The 13,649-nt window shown below is 39.5% G+C and overlaps 1 protein-coding gene across 1 annotated transcript; it reads right to left on the minus strand.

The window, feature by feature from the left end:
- Positions 1 to 2,309: 2,309 nt before the first annotated feature.
- Positions 2,310 to 9,763, minus strand: LOC139411856 (doublesex- and mab-3-related transcription factor 2-like). Its single transcript, XM_071158597.1, has 4 exons — positions 9,557 to 9,763; positions 8,904 to 9,355; positions 8,257 to 8,359; positions 2,310 to 3,936 (listed from the first exon to the last, which is right to left on the minus strand). The coding sequence occupies exons 2-4, from the start codon at positions 9,261 to 9,263 to the stop codon at positions 2,732 to 2,734; spliced, it is 1,668 nt and encodes a 555-aa protein (XP_071014698.1). The 5' UTR covers positions 9,264 to 9,355; positions 9,557 to 9,763; the 3' UTR covers positions 2,310 to 2,731.
- Positions 9,764 to 13,649: the final 3,886 nt, after the last annotated feature.

Here is a 13,649-nt window from a genome sequence, read left to right on the forward strand (position 1 = left end):
AATCTTCTTCTGGATCATCCAAATGCTTTCTAGCAAACTTCAGACAGGCCTGGACATGTACTGGCTTAAGCAGGGGGACACGTCTGGCACTGCAGGATTTGAGTCCCTGGTGGCGTAGTGTGTTACTGATGGTAGGCTTTGTTACTTTGGTCCCAGCTCCCTGCAGGTCATTCACTAGGTCCCCATCGTGTGGTTCTGGGACTTTTGCTCACCGTTCTTGTGATCATTTTGACCCCACTGGGTGAGATTTTGCGTGGAGCCCAAGATCGAGGGAGATTATCAGTTGTCTTGTATGTCTTCCATTTCCTAATAATTGCTCCCACAGTTGATTTCTTCAAACCAAGCTGCTTACCTATTGCAGATTCAGTCTTCCCAGCCTGTTGCAGGTCTACAATTTTGTTTCTGGTGTCCTTTGACAGCTCTTTGGTCTTGGCCATAGTGGAGTTTGGAGTGTGACTGTTTGAGGTTGTGGACAGGTGTCTTTTATACTGATAACAAGTTCAAACAGGTGCCATTAATACAGGTAACGAGTGGAGGACAGAGGAGCCTCTTAAAGAAGAAGTTACAGGTCTGTGAGAGCCAGAAATCTTGCTTGTTTGTAGGTGACTAAATACTTATTTTCCACCATAATTTGCAAATAAATTCATGAAAAATCCTACAATGTGATTTTCTGGATTTTTTTCTTCTCATTTTGTCTGTCATAGTTGAAGTGCACCTATGATTAAAATTACAGGCCTCTCTCATCTTTTTAAGTGGGAGAACTTGCACAATTGGTGGCTGACTAAATACTTTTTTGCCCCACTGTATAACCAATAGTCATGACAAGGTTGACCCACAGCCCATCGCATCAAACATCATTACATCCTTATGGTTAAATAATTATCATGAAATCAATATAATGAAATCATTATCATTAAATCATTATCATTATCATTAAAACAAATGTATCCAAAGAATGAAACACCAAACCTGATACAAGAGCTTGATTATTTATAAAGTTTATTGACACATTAGTGATACATTTAAATAATCTACACCATAAAGAGATTTACAACATGCTTATTTAAAATATAATATACATATAAACATTACTGCTTGAAGTATATCGGTACTGAGAGGCAGTGCTTATTTAAAAAGAATAACAAAATATACCAACTACAGCAACAAGTACAGTGACAGACTTCTGCATCTAATGGATTGTCTGTGTGTCTGTTTGTCTGTGTGTGTCTGTGTGCCTGTGTGTGTCTGAGTGTCTGTGTCTCTGTGTGTGTCTGAGTGTCTGTGTGTCTGTGTGCCTGAGTGTCTGTGTGTGTGTGTGTGTGTGTGTGTGTGTGTGTGTGTGTGTGTGTGTGTGTGTGTGTGTGTGTGTGTGTGTGTGTGTGTGTGTGTGTGTGTGTGTGAGCATCTGTGCGTGTCTGCGTGTCTGTGTTTCTGTGTGTGTCTGTGTGTCTGAGTGTGTTTGTGTGTGTCTGTGTGCCTGTGTGTGTGTGTGTGTGTGTATGTGTGTCTGTGTCTGTGTCTGAGTGTGTGTGCGTCTGTACGTCTGTGCATGTGTGCGTGTCTGAGTGTCTGTGTGTCTGAGTGTCTGTGTTTCTGTGTGTGTCTGACTGTCTGTGTGTCTGTGCCTGTGTGTCTGTGTGTCTGAGTGTCTGTGTGTCTGTGTTTCTGTGTGTGTGTGTGTGTGTGTGTGTGTGTGTGTGTGTGTGTGTGTGTGTGTGTGTGTGTGTGTGTGTGTGTGTGTGTGTGTGTGTGTGTGTGTGTGTGTGTGTGTGCGTCTGTGCATTTGTGTGTTTCTGTGCGTGTGTCTGTGTTTGTGTGAGTGTCTGAGTGTCTGAGTGTCTGTGTGTGTGTGTGTGTGTCTGTGTGTGTGTGTGTGTGTATGTGTGTGTGTGTGTGTGTGTGTGTGTGTGTGTGTGTGTGTGTGTGTGTGTGTGTGTGTGTGTGTGTGTGTGTAGGTGTGCCTGTGTGTGTGTGTGTATGTGTGTCTGTGTCTGTGTCTGAGTGTGTATGCGTCTGTACGTCTGTGCATGTGTGCGTGTCTGAGTGTCTGTGTGTCTGAGTGTCTGTGTTTCTGTGTGTGTCTGACTGTCTGTGTGTCTGTGCCTGTGTGTCTGTGTGTCTGAGTGTCTGTGTTTCTGTGTGTGTGTGTGTCTGAGTGTCTCTGTGTGTGTGTGTGTGTGTGTGTGTGTGTGTGTGTGTGTGTGTGTGTGTGTGTGTGTGTGTGTGCGTCTGTGCATTTGTGTGTTTCTGTGCGTGTGTCTGTGTTTGTGTGAGTGTCTGAGTGTCTGAGTGTCTTTGTGTCTGTGTGTCTGTGTGTCTGTGTGTCTGTGTGTGTGTGTGTGTGTGTGTGTGTGTGTGTGTGTGTGTGTGTGTGTGTGTGTGTGTGTGTGTGTGTGTGTGTGTGTGTGTGTGTGTCTGTGTGTCTGTGGAATGGAAGACCAGTTAAAGCAATTGCCTGATCAAATCCTTGGACAGTAGATGGTCTGAGAGAGCACTACATAGTTCAGAGCAGATAGAAACGGATATGTCATAGGGCAGTTGGTCCAATGTCAGAATAGTTTGGTCCATTTCAAGCCAGTGGACCAGACTTAATTGAGGGGTTTGTGCAGAATCATCATTATTTAGCTGATAATGGAGGTCTGAAGGAAAAACGAAATTCGGGGTTGATTTTTGGTCCCAGTCCGTTCCTGGTAAACATGACTGTTATTACTGTGAAGCTCTGTTCATACAGTTAGTGTGATGCTCTGTTCATAGCCGGTGATGGCCTATTCAAAATGGCCTCCACAGAGAAGGATAGAGACTGGCTGGACACGACCTTCGTCCCGGCTGACTTAGACAGGAACTCCTTGCTGTATCTATTAGAGCCTTTGAAACTGTAGAAGTCCTTAGAAGGTCCTTCACGGTATTTTCTGGCTGCTTCCTCCAGCAGTTCGTTACAGTAGGGGCCCCGGAGCTCGACCCCCGTCCCAGCTCTCTCCCCAGCCCCAGCTCCTACCTCTACCCCAGCCCTCTCTCTCTCTCCAGTCCCGGCCCTAGCCTTCTCACTCAGTGTCTGCTGGATGAGTGAGTGAAAAGAGTTGAGCTTCATGGATAGCGTGTGTTTGGCGCTGTCCTTGCTCAGCTTGTTCAGGACATGTTCGTGGCTGGGGTGGTGAGGGTGAGGCTGGGGGTGAGATGTACTTGGAGGGAAGGCCTGTCCGAAGCCTCTCTTCGGGGGAGAGAAGGCTGATCGTTTGCGGTGCCCCCCCTGGGTGAGAGGGGCCTGGGACTGGGCGTGGCCGTCCTGCTGCTGGGGGTCAAAACCCTCGGGGAGGCCCACAGCGACCCTCGACCCCTCGAGCTTGGCGGCAGTGATGGCAGTGGTTGCCGTGGCGTCGTGGTCGGGTGGGAGGCTTTCTGCGGCTGCGGCTATTGTCCTGGGATCCCAGACTGCACCTGGCTTCATGTTCTGGATGGCCGTGGCATTGCGCAGGCACTGCTGGTACAGGAGGGAGGGGCCACGTGGCCACACCATGAACCCTCGCTGAGAGGTCAGCGGTGAGGTCAGAGGGTACTGGCGGTAGGTGGTCGCCACGGAGACATTGGAGGAGATGAGCTCCATGTTGCTGGGGCTGGTGGCATATTTCAGGGAGAGGTCCACACAGCTGGGTGACAGGAAGCGACAGAGTTCCTTGTTGTTGTGCTGAGGCTCCTCCGGGGCTGTCTTGTAGGCCTTGTACTCTGCAGCATGCCGGACCAGACTGTTGGGGAAGAGCAGAGAGGCTGTAGCAGCCTGGGAGGGTCCTAGCAGCTCTCTCTCCTTGTACTCTCTCTCCAGCATGATCCTCTCCAGCTCTTTGTCAGCAAACGCTCTCCTCTTCCTCATCCTGTCGCTGAGGGGGGGCGGGAGGGACGGGCTGGCCCCCAGGTATGGGTCACCCTGCACCGGACGGTATCCTGAGAGGAGACAGAACAGGGGCAGAGGTGAGATGACATATAAATCAAATCAAATCAAATTGTATTGGTCACATACACATGGTTAGCAGATGTTATTGCAAATGTAGCGAAATGCTTGTGCTTCTAGTTCTGACAGTAGAGCAATGCAGCAACATAACTATATAACAATATGATACTATATAATAAAAATATAATGATATATGATACTATTTAATATTAATTGATACTATATAATAACAATACAATACAATATGCTACTGTATTATAGTCATACTAATAGTAATAATAATACGATATTCGATTTCATTCTGGGTTAGATTTAATGTTATAGTAAACTGCTAAAAGTATACATGTTTCGTATAACTGTTAATTTCATTGATGTTAAAACTGTTTGTTAAAAAGAAAAGTAACTGCATGCAAATGATTGCAGGTTGACGGTGTGGAGTTAAGCCTATTGGATATTTATTTTATTGATATATGAATCAGATTAGGTTAAATAAGCAGGTTAGATATCAGTCAGATTAGGTTAAATAAAGCAGGTTAGATATCAGACAGATTAGGTTAAATAAGCAGGGTAGATATCAGACAGATTAGGTTAAATAAAGCAGGGTAGATATCAGTCAGATTAGGTTAAATAAAGCAGGTTAGATATCAGACAGATTAGGTTAAATAAACAGGCTAGATATCAGTCAGATTAGGTTAAATAAGCAGGGTAGATATCAGACAGATTAGGTTAAATAAACAGGTTAGATATCAGACAGAATAGGTTAAATAAGCAGGGTAGATATCAGTCAGATTAGGTTAAATAAAGCAGGTTAGATATCAGACAGATTAGGTTAAATAAGCAGGTTAGATATCAGTCAGATTAGGTTAAATAAGCAGGGTAGATATCAGTCAGATTAGGTTAAATAAAGCAGGTTAGATATCAGACAGATTAGGTTAAATAAAGCAGGTTAGATATCAGACAGATTAGGTTAAATATCCCAGGTTAGATATCAGTCAGATTAGGTTAAATAAGCAGGGTAGATATCAGACAGATTAGGTTAAATAAGCAGGGTAGATATCAGACAGATTAGGTTAAATAAACAGGTTAGATATCAGACAGATTAGGTTAAATAAGCAGGGTAGATATCAGTCAGATTAGGTTAAATAAAGCAGGTTAGATATCAGACAGATTAGGTTAAATAAGCAGGGTAGATATCAGTCAGATTAGGTTAAATAAAGCAGGTTAGATATCAGACAGATTAGGTTAAATAAGCAGGTTAGATATCAGTCAGATTAGGTTAAATAAGCAGGGTAGATATCAGTCAGATTAGGTTAAATAAAGCAGGTTAGATATCAGACAGATTAGGTTAAATAAAGCAGGTTAGATATCAGACAGATTAGGTTAAATATCCCAGGTTAGATATCAGTCAGATTAGGTTAAATAAGCAGGGTAGATATCAGACAGATTAGGTTAAATAAAGCAGGTTAGATATCAGACAGATTAGGTTAAATAAGCAGGGTAGATATCAGTCAGATTAGGTTAAATAAAGCAGGTTAGATATCAGTCAGATTAGGTTAAATAAAGCAGGTTAGATATCAGACAGATTAGGTTAAATAAAGCAGGTTAGATATCAGTCAGATTAGGTTAAATAAGCAGGGTAGATATCAGTCAGATTAGGTTAAATAAAGCAGGTTAGATATCAGTCAGATTAGGTTAAATAAAGCAGGTTTATCAATCAGAGAGATTAGGTTAAATATCCCAGGTTAGATATCAGTCAGATTAGGTAAATAAAGCAGGTTAGATATCAGACAGATTAGGTTAAATATCCCAGGTTAGATATCAGTCAGATTAGGTAAATAAAGCAGGTTAGATATCAGACAGATTAGGTTAAATAAAGCAGGTTTATCAATCAGAGAGATTAGGTTAAATATCCCAGGTTAGATATCAGTCAGATTAGGTAAATAAAGCAGGTTAGATATCAGACAGATTTGGTTAAATAAAGCAGGTTAGATATCAGTCAGATTAGGTTAAATAAAGCAGGTTAGATATCAATGATATTAGGTTAAATAAAGCAGGTTAGATATCAGACAGATTAGGTTAAATAAAGCAGGTTAGATATCAGACAGATTAGGTTAAATAAAGCAGGTTAGATATCAGACAGATTAGGTTAAATAAAGCAGGTTAGATATCAATGATATTAGGTTAAATAAAGCAGGTTAGATATCAGACAGATTAGGTTAAATAAAGCAGGTTAGATATCAGACAGATTAGGTTAAATAAACAGGTTAGATATCAATGATATTAGGTTAAATAAAGCAGGTTAGATGTCAGACAGATTAGGTTAAATAAAGCAGGTTAGATATCAGTCAGATTAGGTTAAATAAACAGGTTAGATATCAGACAGATTAGGTTAAATAAACAGGTTAGATATCAGTCAGATTAGGTTAAATAAAGCAGGTTAGATATCAGACAAATTGGGTTAAATAAACAGGTTAGATATCAGACAGATTAGGTTAAATAAACAGGTTAGATATCAGTCAGATTAGGTTAAATAAAGCAGGTTAGATATCAGACATATTAGGTTAAATAAACAGGTTAGATATCAGTCAGATTAGGTTAAATAAAGCAGGTTAGATATCAGACAGATTAGGTTAAATAAACAGGTTAGATATCAGTCAGATTAGGTTAAATAAAGCAGGTTAGATATCAGACAGATTAGGTTAAATAAACAGGCTAGATATCAGACAGATTAGGTTAAATAAACAGGTTAGATATCAGACAGATTAGGTTAAATAAACAGGTTAGATATCAGTCAGATTAGGTTAAATTAAGCTTGATAAATCATAGAAACTAATGTACATAAGAAAAATTATGTATGTGTCTTTTCCACTTTAAAGCATTTTACAAAACATCTCAAATTGTATTGTGTCTGCTTAGTTCTATCTGATATCTATAAAATAAAGACATTGTAACAAGTCTGAGAGAGAGAGAGAATATCAAGGAGATAAACAAGTATCCAACACCAGTTCATTCATTAAAACCATCACTTGTAAACAGGATAAAGGAGTTTCCTGCTTAATCTGAGAATAGAATTGCATTGCATAGGATAAAATAGAATAGGAAAGGATAGGATAGGACAGGATAAAATAGAAGAGGAGGGGATAGGAGAGGAGAGGACAGGATAAAATAGGAGAGGAGAGGACAGGATAAACAGAATAGGAAAGGCTAGGTTAAGACAGAATAAAATAGAATAGGAAAGGCTAGGTTAGGACAGGATAAAATAGAAGAGGAAAGGATAGGATAGGACAAGATCAAATAGAATAGGAAAGGCTAGGTTAGGACAGGATAAAATAGAAGAGGAAAGGATAGGATAGGACAAGATCAAATAGAATAGGAAAGGCTAGGTTAGGACAGGATAAACAGAAGAGGAAAGGCTAGGAGAGGATAGGACAGGATAAACAAACAGATAATAGAATATGATAGAATGGTATAGGACAAAATAGAATATAATAGAATATGATAGAATGGTATAGGACAAAATAGAATAGAATAGAATGGTATAGGACAAAATAGAATAGAATATGATAGAATGGCATAGGACAAAATAGAATAGAATAGTATAAGACAAATTGGAATATGATAAAATAGAATAAAATACAATAGTATAGGATAGAAAAGTATATAATATAATATTATAGGATAGAATAGGATAGAATACAATAGTATAGGATAGAAAAGTATATAATATAATATTATAGGATAGAATAGGATAGAATACAATAGTATAGGATAGAAAAGTATATAATATAATATTATAGGATAGAATAGGATAGAATACAATAGTATAGGATAGAAAGGTATATAATATTATAGGATAGAATAGGATAGAGTAGAATACTATAGGATATAATATAATAGAAGGGTATAGGATAGAATAGTATAGGACAAAATATAATAGTATAGGATAAAATAGTATAGGACAAAATAGAATAGAATAGAATAGGATAGAATAGTATAGAATACAATAGTATAGGATAGAAAAGAAAAGTATAGAATATAATATTATAGGATAGAATAGAATAGCATAGAATACAATAGGATAGGACAAAATAGAATAGCATAGGATAGAATAGTATAGGACAAAATAGAATAGGATAGAATAGAATAGTATAGAATACAATAGTGTAGGATAGAATAGTTTAGAATAGAATATTATAGGATAGAATAGAATAGTATATGATAGAATAGAATAGGATAGAACAAAACAGAAAAGTATTCAATAGTTTAGGATAGGATCGACTAGACAAGACTAGAATAGACTACAACTGTGTTACCTTCCAGAATGCTCTTAGCCAGCATCGTTGACGGTCTGATGTGTCTCTGGTAAATAGCTCTTCTCTCTGCTGGAATCTGCTTTCCACAAATTCCCTTTTTATCCTGATAAAATTACAGAAATAAAACTATTTGAATTGTGATTTCAGAGGCCTTATTCGTTTGATACCAGTCCCAAGTTTTTGAAAATATTAGATAAGTGATACCAAGAGGCTACTTATAATATAAATAAAGGGTTATTATTAGGCTTTCATCACACTAGCATGTTACTGTGTTCGGTGAGGAAATAAATAATATAACTCTACTAAACTAAAACTAAACATTTTAAAATATTTTCTGTGTTAGACTTTGCTGCTACTTCCTCTGTCCTGATCATTTCGATGCATAAGACCGAAACGGGACATGATTTCAATTTAGGCCCTTTTTACAATGTTTTTTACAATGTAAAAATGACATATGTTTCTAGTCAATGAAGACAGTTGGAATACCTTTTAAATTAAAATTATTTTAAGATACAGTTTTGGCAACATTGCTTGCAATAAAGTTGCATGGTGAAACCAACGACTTTTACACCCTCTCCAATGACTGAAAAAACACACACGCACCTTAATTTAATAACATTATAATTTATTAGAATCCAAACACACACCTCGGTAGCTTGTTGTCTCCGTAGTGCCACCTGAGCCGCCATGACCCGCTGTCTCTCCACCACCAGAAGACAGTTGGCACACTGGCAGTCCCTCCAGCGGCAGAACCGCTTATGCCCCTTCAGACAAGACACCACTCCGTGGTTTCTGCAGCGGGCACACTTCGGCGTCCGGCTTAGCTTACGCTGTTCACCGGACCCCTGGCTGGTGGTGCCTGGCTTGTCATCTCCCTTGGCCCGCGGCTCGTTGTCTCCTGCGCAGGACAGAGAGGAGCTGTAGTCCGGCTGGTCCTGGTCGTCACTTTCGGTCTCCAGACTTTCCACGTCGATCTCAAACTCTGTACCGGTGATATCCGTCATCATGTCTGTTGCCTGTCTCCCGGTGCCTCGTGCCTACCGTCCTATCTCCAAGGTTCTGGCTCACGAGGCGGTTAGTTCACTACAGTCAATACAGTCTGAAATAAAATAATATATCTGTCATTAAAATCCCTATGGAATGATGTTCCACATTGTGCGCCCTATGGATGACAGTTTAATAAATGTCCAATAAACATATCAATTAGTAATAAACAGAGACATAATAACAGCATATGTTCCCTCCAATCTATGAAGTGTGAAAAACGAGTAAGATAAATGGGTAAACCAGTTAGACTTACTTCAATGCAGGCAGGCAACTCCAGAAAAGATTCAAAGTTCCTTCCAACATCTACTCCTTATTGCAGTTTGTCTCTAGTCAGTGCGCTCTGAACTGATGAACTTGTCTGTAAAACAGCACTGACAGACACCGCTGACAATCTGTTTAATTGTTGCTCAATGTACCGCGGAACAGAGAGAGATATCCCAACGGTAAATACAGACGTTGTTTTGACGTGGTCTGTCACTCTGGTCCGCTCCACGGTTTTCTTCCAGGCTTGAGCCAGAGCACCATCCCTATGAAGAATTTGGGTGCGAGTGGATTCCATCGTGATTGGCTCGTTTTCAACCCCTCGACCCTATTGGCTGTTCACGACGTTCTCTTTGTTGATGGAATTGTTGTAATGGCGTGGAGTTACAATCTAAACAAAACGAGGAAATGATTCATCAACATATTGGAGAGCAGAAAGCAAGAGAGAGAGGCTATGAGGCTAGATAGAGGGCTTGATAGTGGCCTCATGCGTAATGACAGCCTGTAGCATAGGCCTCATATTCAATGGGAAGAACTTGAAGCTCTTATCAATTCATTAAGTGCATCAACGTTGTCTGACACAAGATAGGATTCCATCCAATTGGTGCCAGATTTTCATGGGAATATTCAAAAATTCACGTAAAAATATCCATCAAATTGACTTGCTGCTGAAAACATGATGTGCTGGATGAGGTAGTGCACATACAAATGACTTTGGTGGTTAAATTCCCATGTACCAAATAAAAAATACACGTTAATTAAATGGGTTTCCATCGCATTTTCAACTCTACAAATGGTTTTGTCACCAAAAATGTTGCGTTATATAGCAAATGTGCTCTAGCCAACAGCTCGCAGATAAAGTGTGGGTACGGTACATAATTAGATTATTATGGACAAAAGGGCAAAAGGATTTTTATTTGTCAACCTCATCACCGTGCATTTTCACCACCCTGTGAAGTTCATCATAATGTATTTAATATGTAGCCTATTAGCTTAAACCGCGTGCTTTCCCGAGTCGTAGTGGGAGGACGACACGAAATACTATCACCACGTGACTCCAAGTTTATTTCAAAATCAAGGTTATTATATCAATGTTTGCCCATAAAAGCGTTTCTACGCCATTTCTTGCATAGTTAATTTTACTGACACAAAAAGAGCCCACCTTGTCTAGCATATTTAGTTTTGTCTACATTTGGTACACTTACCGACAGATTTGCTGTTTCCATCAGGCCTGTTGTGTCATGTACTTAACTTTCATAAACCGGTTGGATGGAAACCTGGTTATTTAAAATACAACTTCATAGGTGTTCTTTGCATTTGATTTTTTGAATGGTCTTACTGTCGGTTGGAATGATCCCAATTAGGCCCTATTAAATTCTAAATTATTCAACAGCATTTTCACTTTGTTACAATGACGTTAGACCATTCAGCAGACACTGTTATACGGAGCGATTTACATGAGCAATTAAGATGAAGTCCCTTGCTCAAGGGCACATCGACAGACTTTTCATCTAGTCATTTGTTTTAAAATAATACTCCGAATAATTCTAAATAATAGTCCTATTACAATCAGATGCTAAATATGCCTAAAATAACCACAGGTTACATGTTGTACGAGGAAACAACATTCGGGCTAGGCCTGTATGACAAATGTAGGCTACACAATTAAATACATTTGTCACAATGATCAAAATACTTTCAGACTTTACCAATGCCTACATTGTCTTTGTTATTGATGTTTTAATGTATAAATACAATACTACTGGAATAATAAGTGCTTACAAACTGGCATATTTTTTACCTGATGTTGCACCATTGCCTACATTTTATTTTATATAATGTATTTCATCATAATATAGGCCTTCAGATATTATCCAAAAGGCCTGCTACGCAGTTACATTACCTATCACCTACCTCCCTACCGTTTCAACCCTGTCAATGTGAGCAGCTGGAGTTAGTGAGACAAAGTGACAGAGTACAGATTGGCCTGATTAGAAAGTTGACACAACAAACGAGTCTGTGAAAACACTGTGTCAGTATGCGGGACTAGAGGACACTAGAGAACACTCTCACTGCCTGCCTGTCCCGCCCTACAGACCTTGGAGTTGTAGTGTGATACACAGGCGGCGACGTGAGAAGAAATCTTCACAATGCCACCCTACAGATTCATGGCTGGTGTTTCAATATAAATTGCAACTTAAATGTGACATCCTATAGGAATATATAAATCCATTCAAATCAAAACAAATGTTATTGGTCACAAATATGGTTAGCATATGTGAATGCGAATGTAGCGAAATGCTTGTGCTTCTACTTCCGACTTTGCAGTAATATCTAACAAGTAATCTAACAAATAAATATATGGATGAGCGATGGCGTGCGGCATAGGCAAGATGCAGTAGATGGTATAGAATACAGTATATACATATGAGATGAGTAATGTAGGGTATGTAAACATTATTAAAGTGGTGTTATTTAAGGTGACTAGAGATACCTTTATTATGTCAATTTAATAAAGAGGCCAGAGATTTGAGTCTGTATGTTGGCAGCAGCCTCTCTATGTTAGTAATGGCTGTTTACCAGTCTGATGACCTAGCGGGTTAGCTCCATGAGAACCAGTAGGTTAGGGATCTGTTGAGGATGCTGTAATGTGACACCGAACTATAGGAACATAGTTGACGCGGGAGATTCCAGGGGAGAGGGGCCCCATTCGGAGATCGATTAGACGCGTGTTTCAGACGCTTCTGTTGTAGATCAATACATCTGACTAATTGGGATTTTATTTTTAGGGTCATATAAAAAGTTGTTGAAGCTGTTTCCTTCAATATGGTGCCTCCATGAATAGAACAATTCAAGGAAACAAACGTGTTGAATTGGTCATTAAAATAGGTTGGACAAAGTTTTAGCCTTTTACTGCAGTGGGCTAAATCAGGGTCACACAGTGTTTATTGGAAGTATTTAACATATCTACTTTTAAACAAAAATATACACCTCACACACATGGTTATTGGCTTTCAAAAATAAGACACCTGTACCATGTCAGATATAGAGTTGAAATGTATTACGTTTTGAGTTTGCATCCCAATATTAAACTTCATAAGAATGAAATTGAACAAAACCGTTTGACATAGAAACCAGATTTTAAATGTTTATTAATTCTGAAAAATATGAACATTCCACCCATGAGGCCAGAGAGGCCAATTTGGTAATTTGACTGCAGGAATGCGCTACATACTGAAGGCCTAGGCCTGTTTTGGGGTCCACAGAAGCCTATATAGTCTTATGAGAGACACCTTTTTATCAATCATCCCCACAATGAGGGGCCTTGGAAAAAGATGAGGCTTTTGTGCATAAAGGTCTAGATCAGAACCTACAAGGAATCGGATTTCAAAAGGATGTTCCTTTTTTGCGTTGCCTAAAATGTTGCAAAAATAATGAAAGGACATAAACATGATGATGAAATCATCTGTGGCAGCTGGAAGACAGTCCATTTTTTATTATAGATGAACATTTTCTTTAGTTCTATCACTTTTCCTTGGCTAGTCCGATATAGGTTATAGGCTGCACAGAAGGTATAATACGTGATCTGATTAATACTACATGGGAAGATTAGGCTTAAATCATTTATCTGAAAGTGCAGACGGGAAATATTGGCTAGACTTTTTTTAATGAGAAAAACACAACATACAAAATGTATTTTCATATGATATATTCAAAATTAAGAGTGTGTTTTGGGAAATGGGTAACATTTGCCCCAGGCCTACATGAAAACAGAGAAGAAGAATTGGATATGAAGCGACCATGCCTAGCCTACTCATTTCAGTGAAGCCTTCGCTGCCAGAGAGTGTTTTGACTGCAGTTTGTAACTTAACTTGTTGTCCAGTTTTTCCATTGTTGAGACCTGCCATTCCCTGAGCATTCACACAGGCCTCCCTCCCAACATGTGGTGAAGCCGTCAGTGGGGCTATGCAGGTGCAGCTTGCCACTCTCTCCTCTTTTCTAATTTATTATCGGGGTTATGACCGCCTCTACCTTAGCACTGCCCAGGGTGCCATTTCCCCGGCAGGAATGCTTTGATGTAGCCG

Source organism: Oncorhynchus clarkii, chromosome 6 (assembly GCF_045791955.1).
Source record: "Oncorhynchus clarkii lewisi isolate Uvic-CL-2024 chromosome 6, UVic_Ocla_1.0, whole genome shotgun sequence".
In the NCBI taxonomy this organism is placed as follows: Eukaryota; Metazoa; Chordata; class Actinopteri; order Salmoniformes; family Salmonidae; genus Oncorhynchus; species Oncorhynchus clarkii.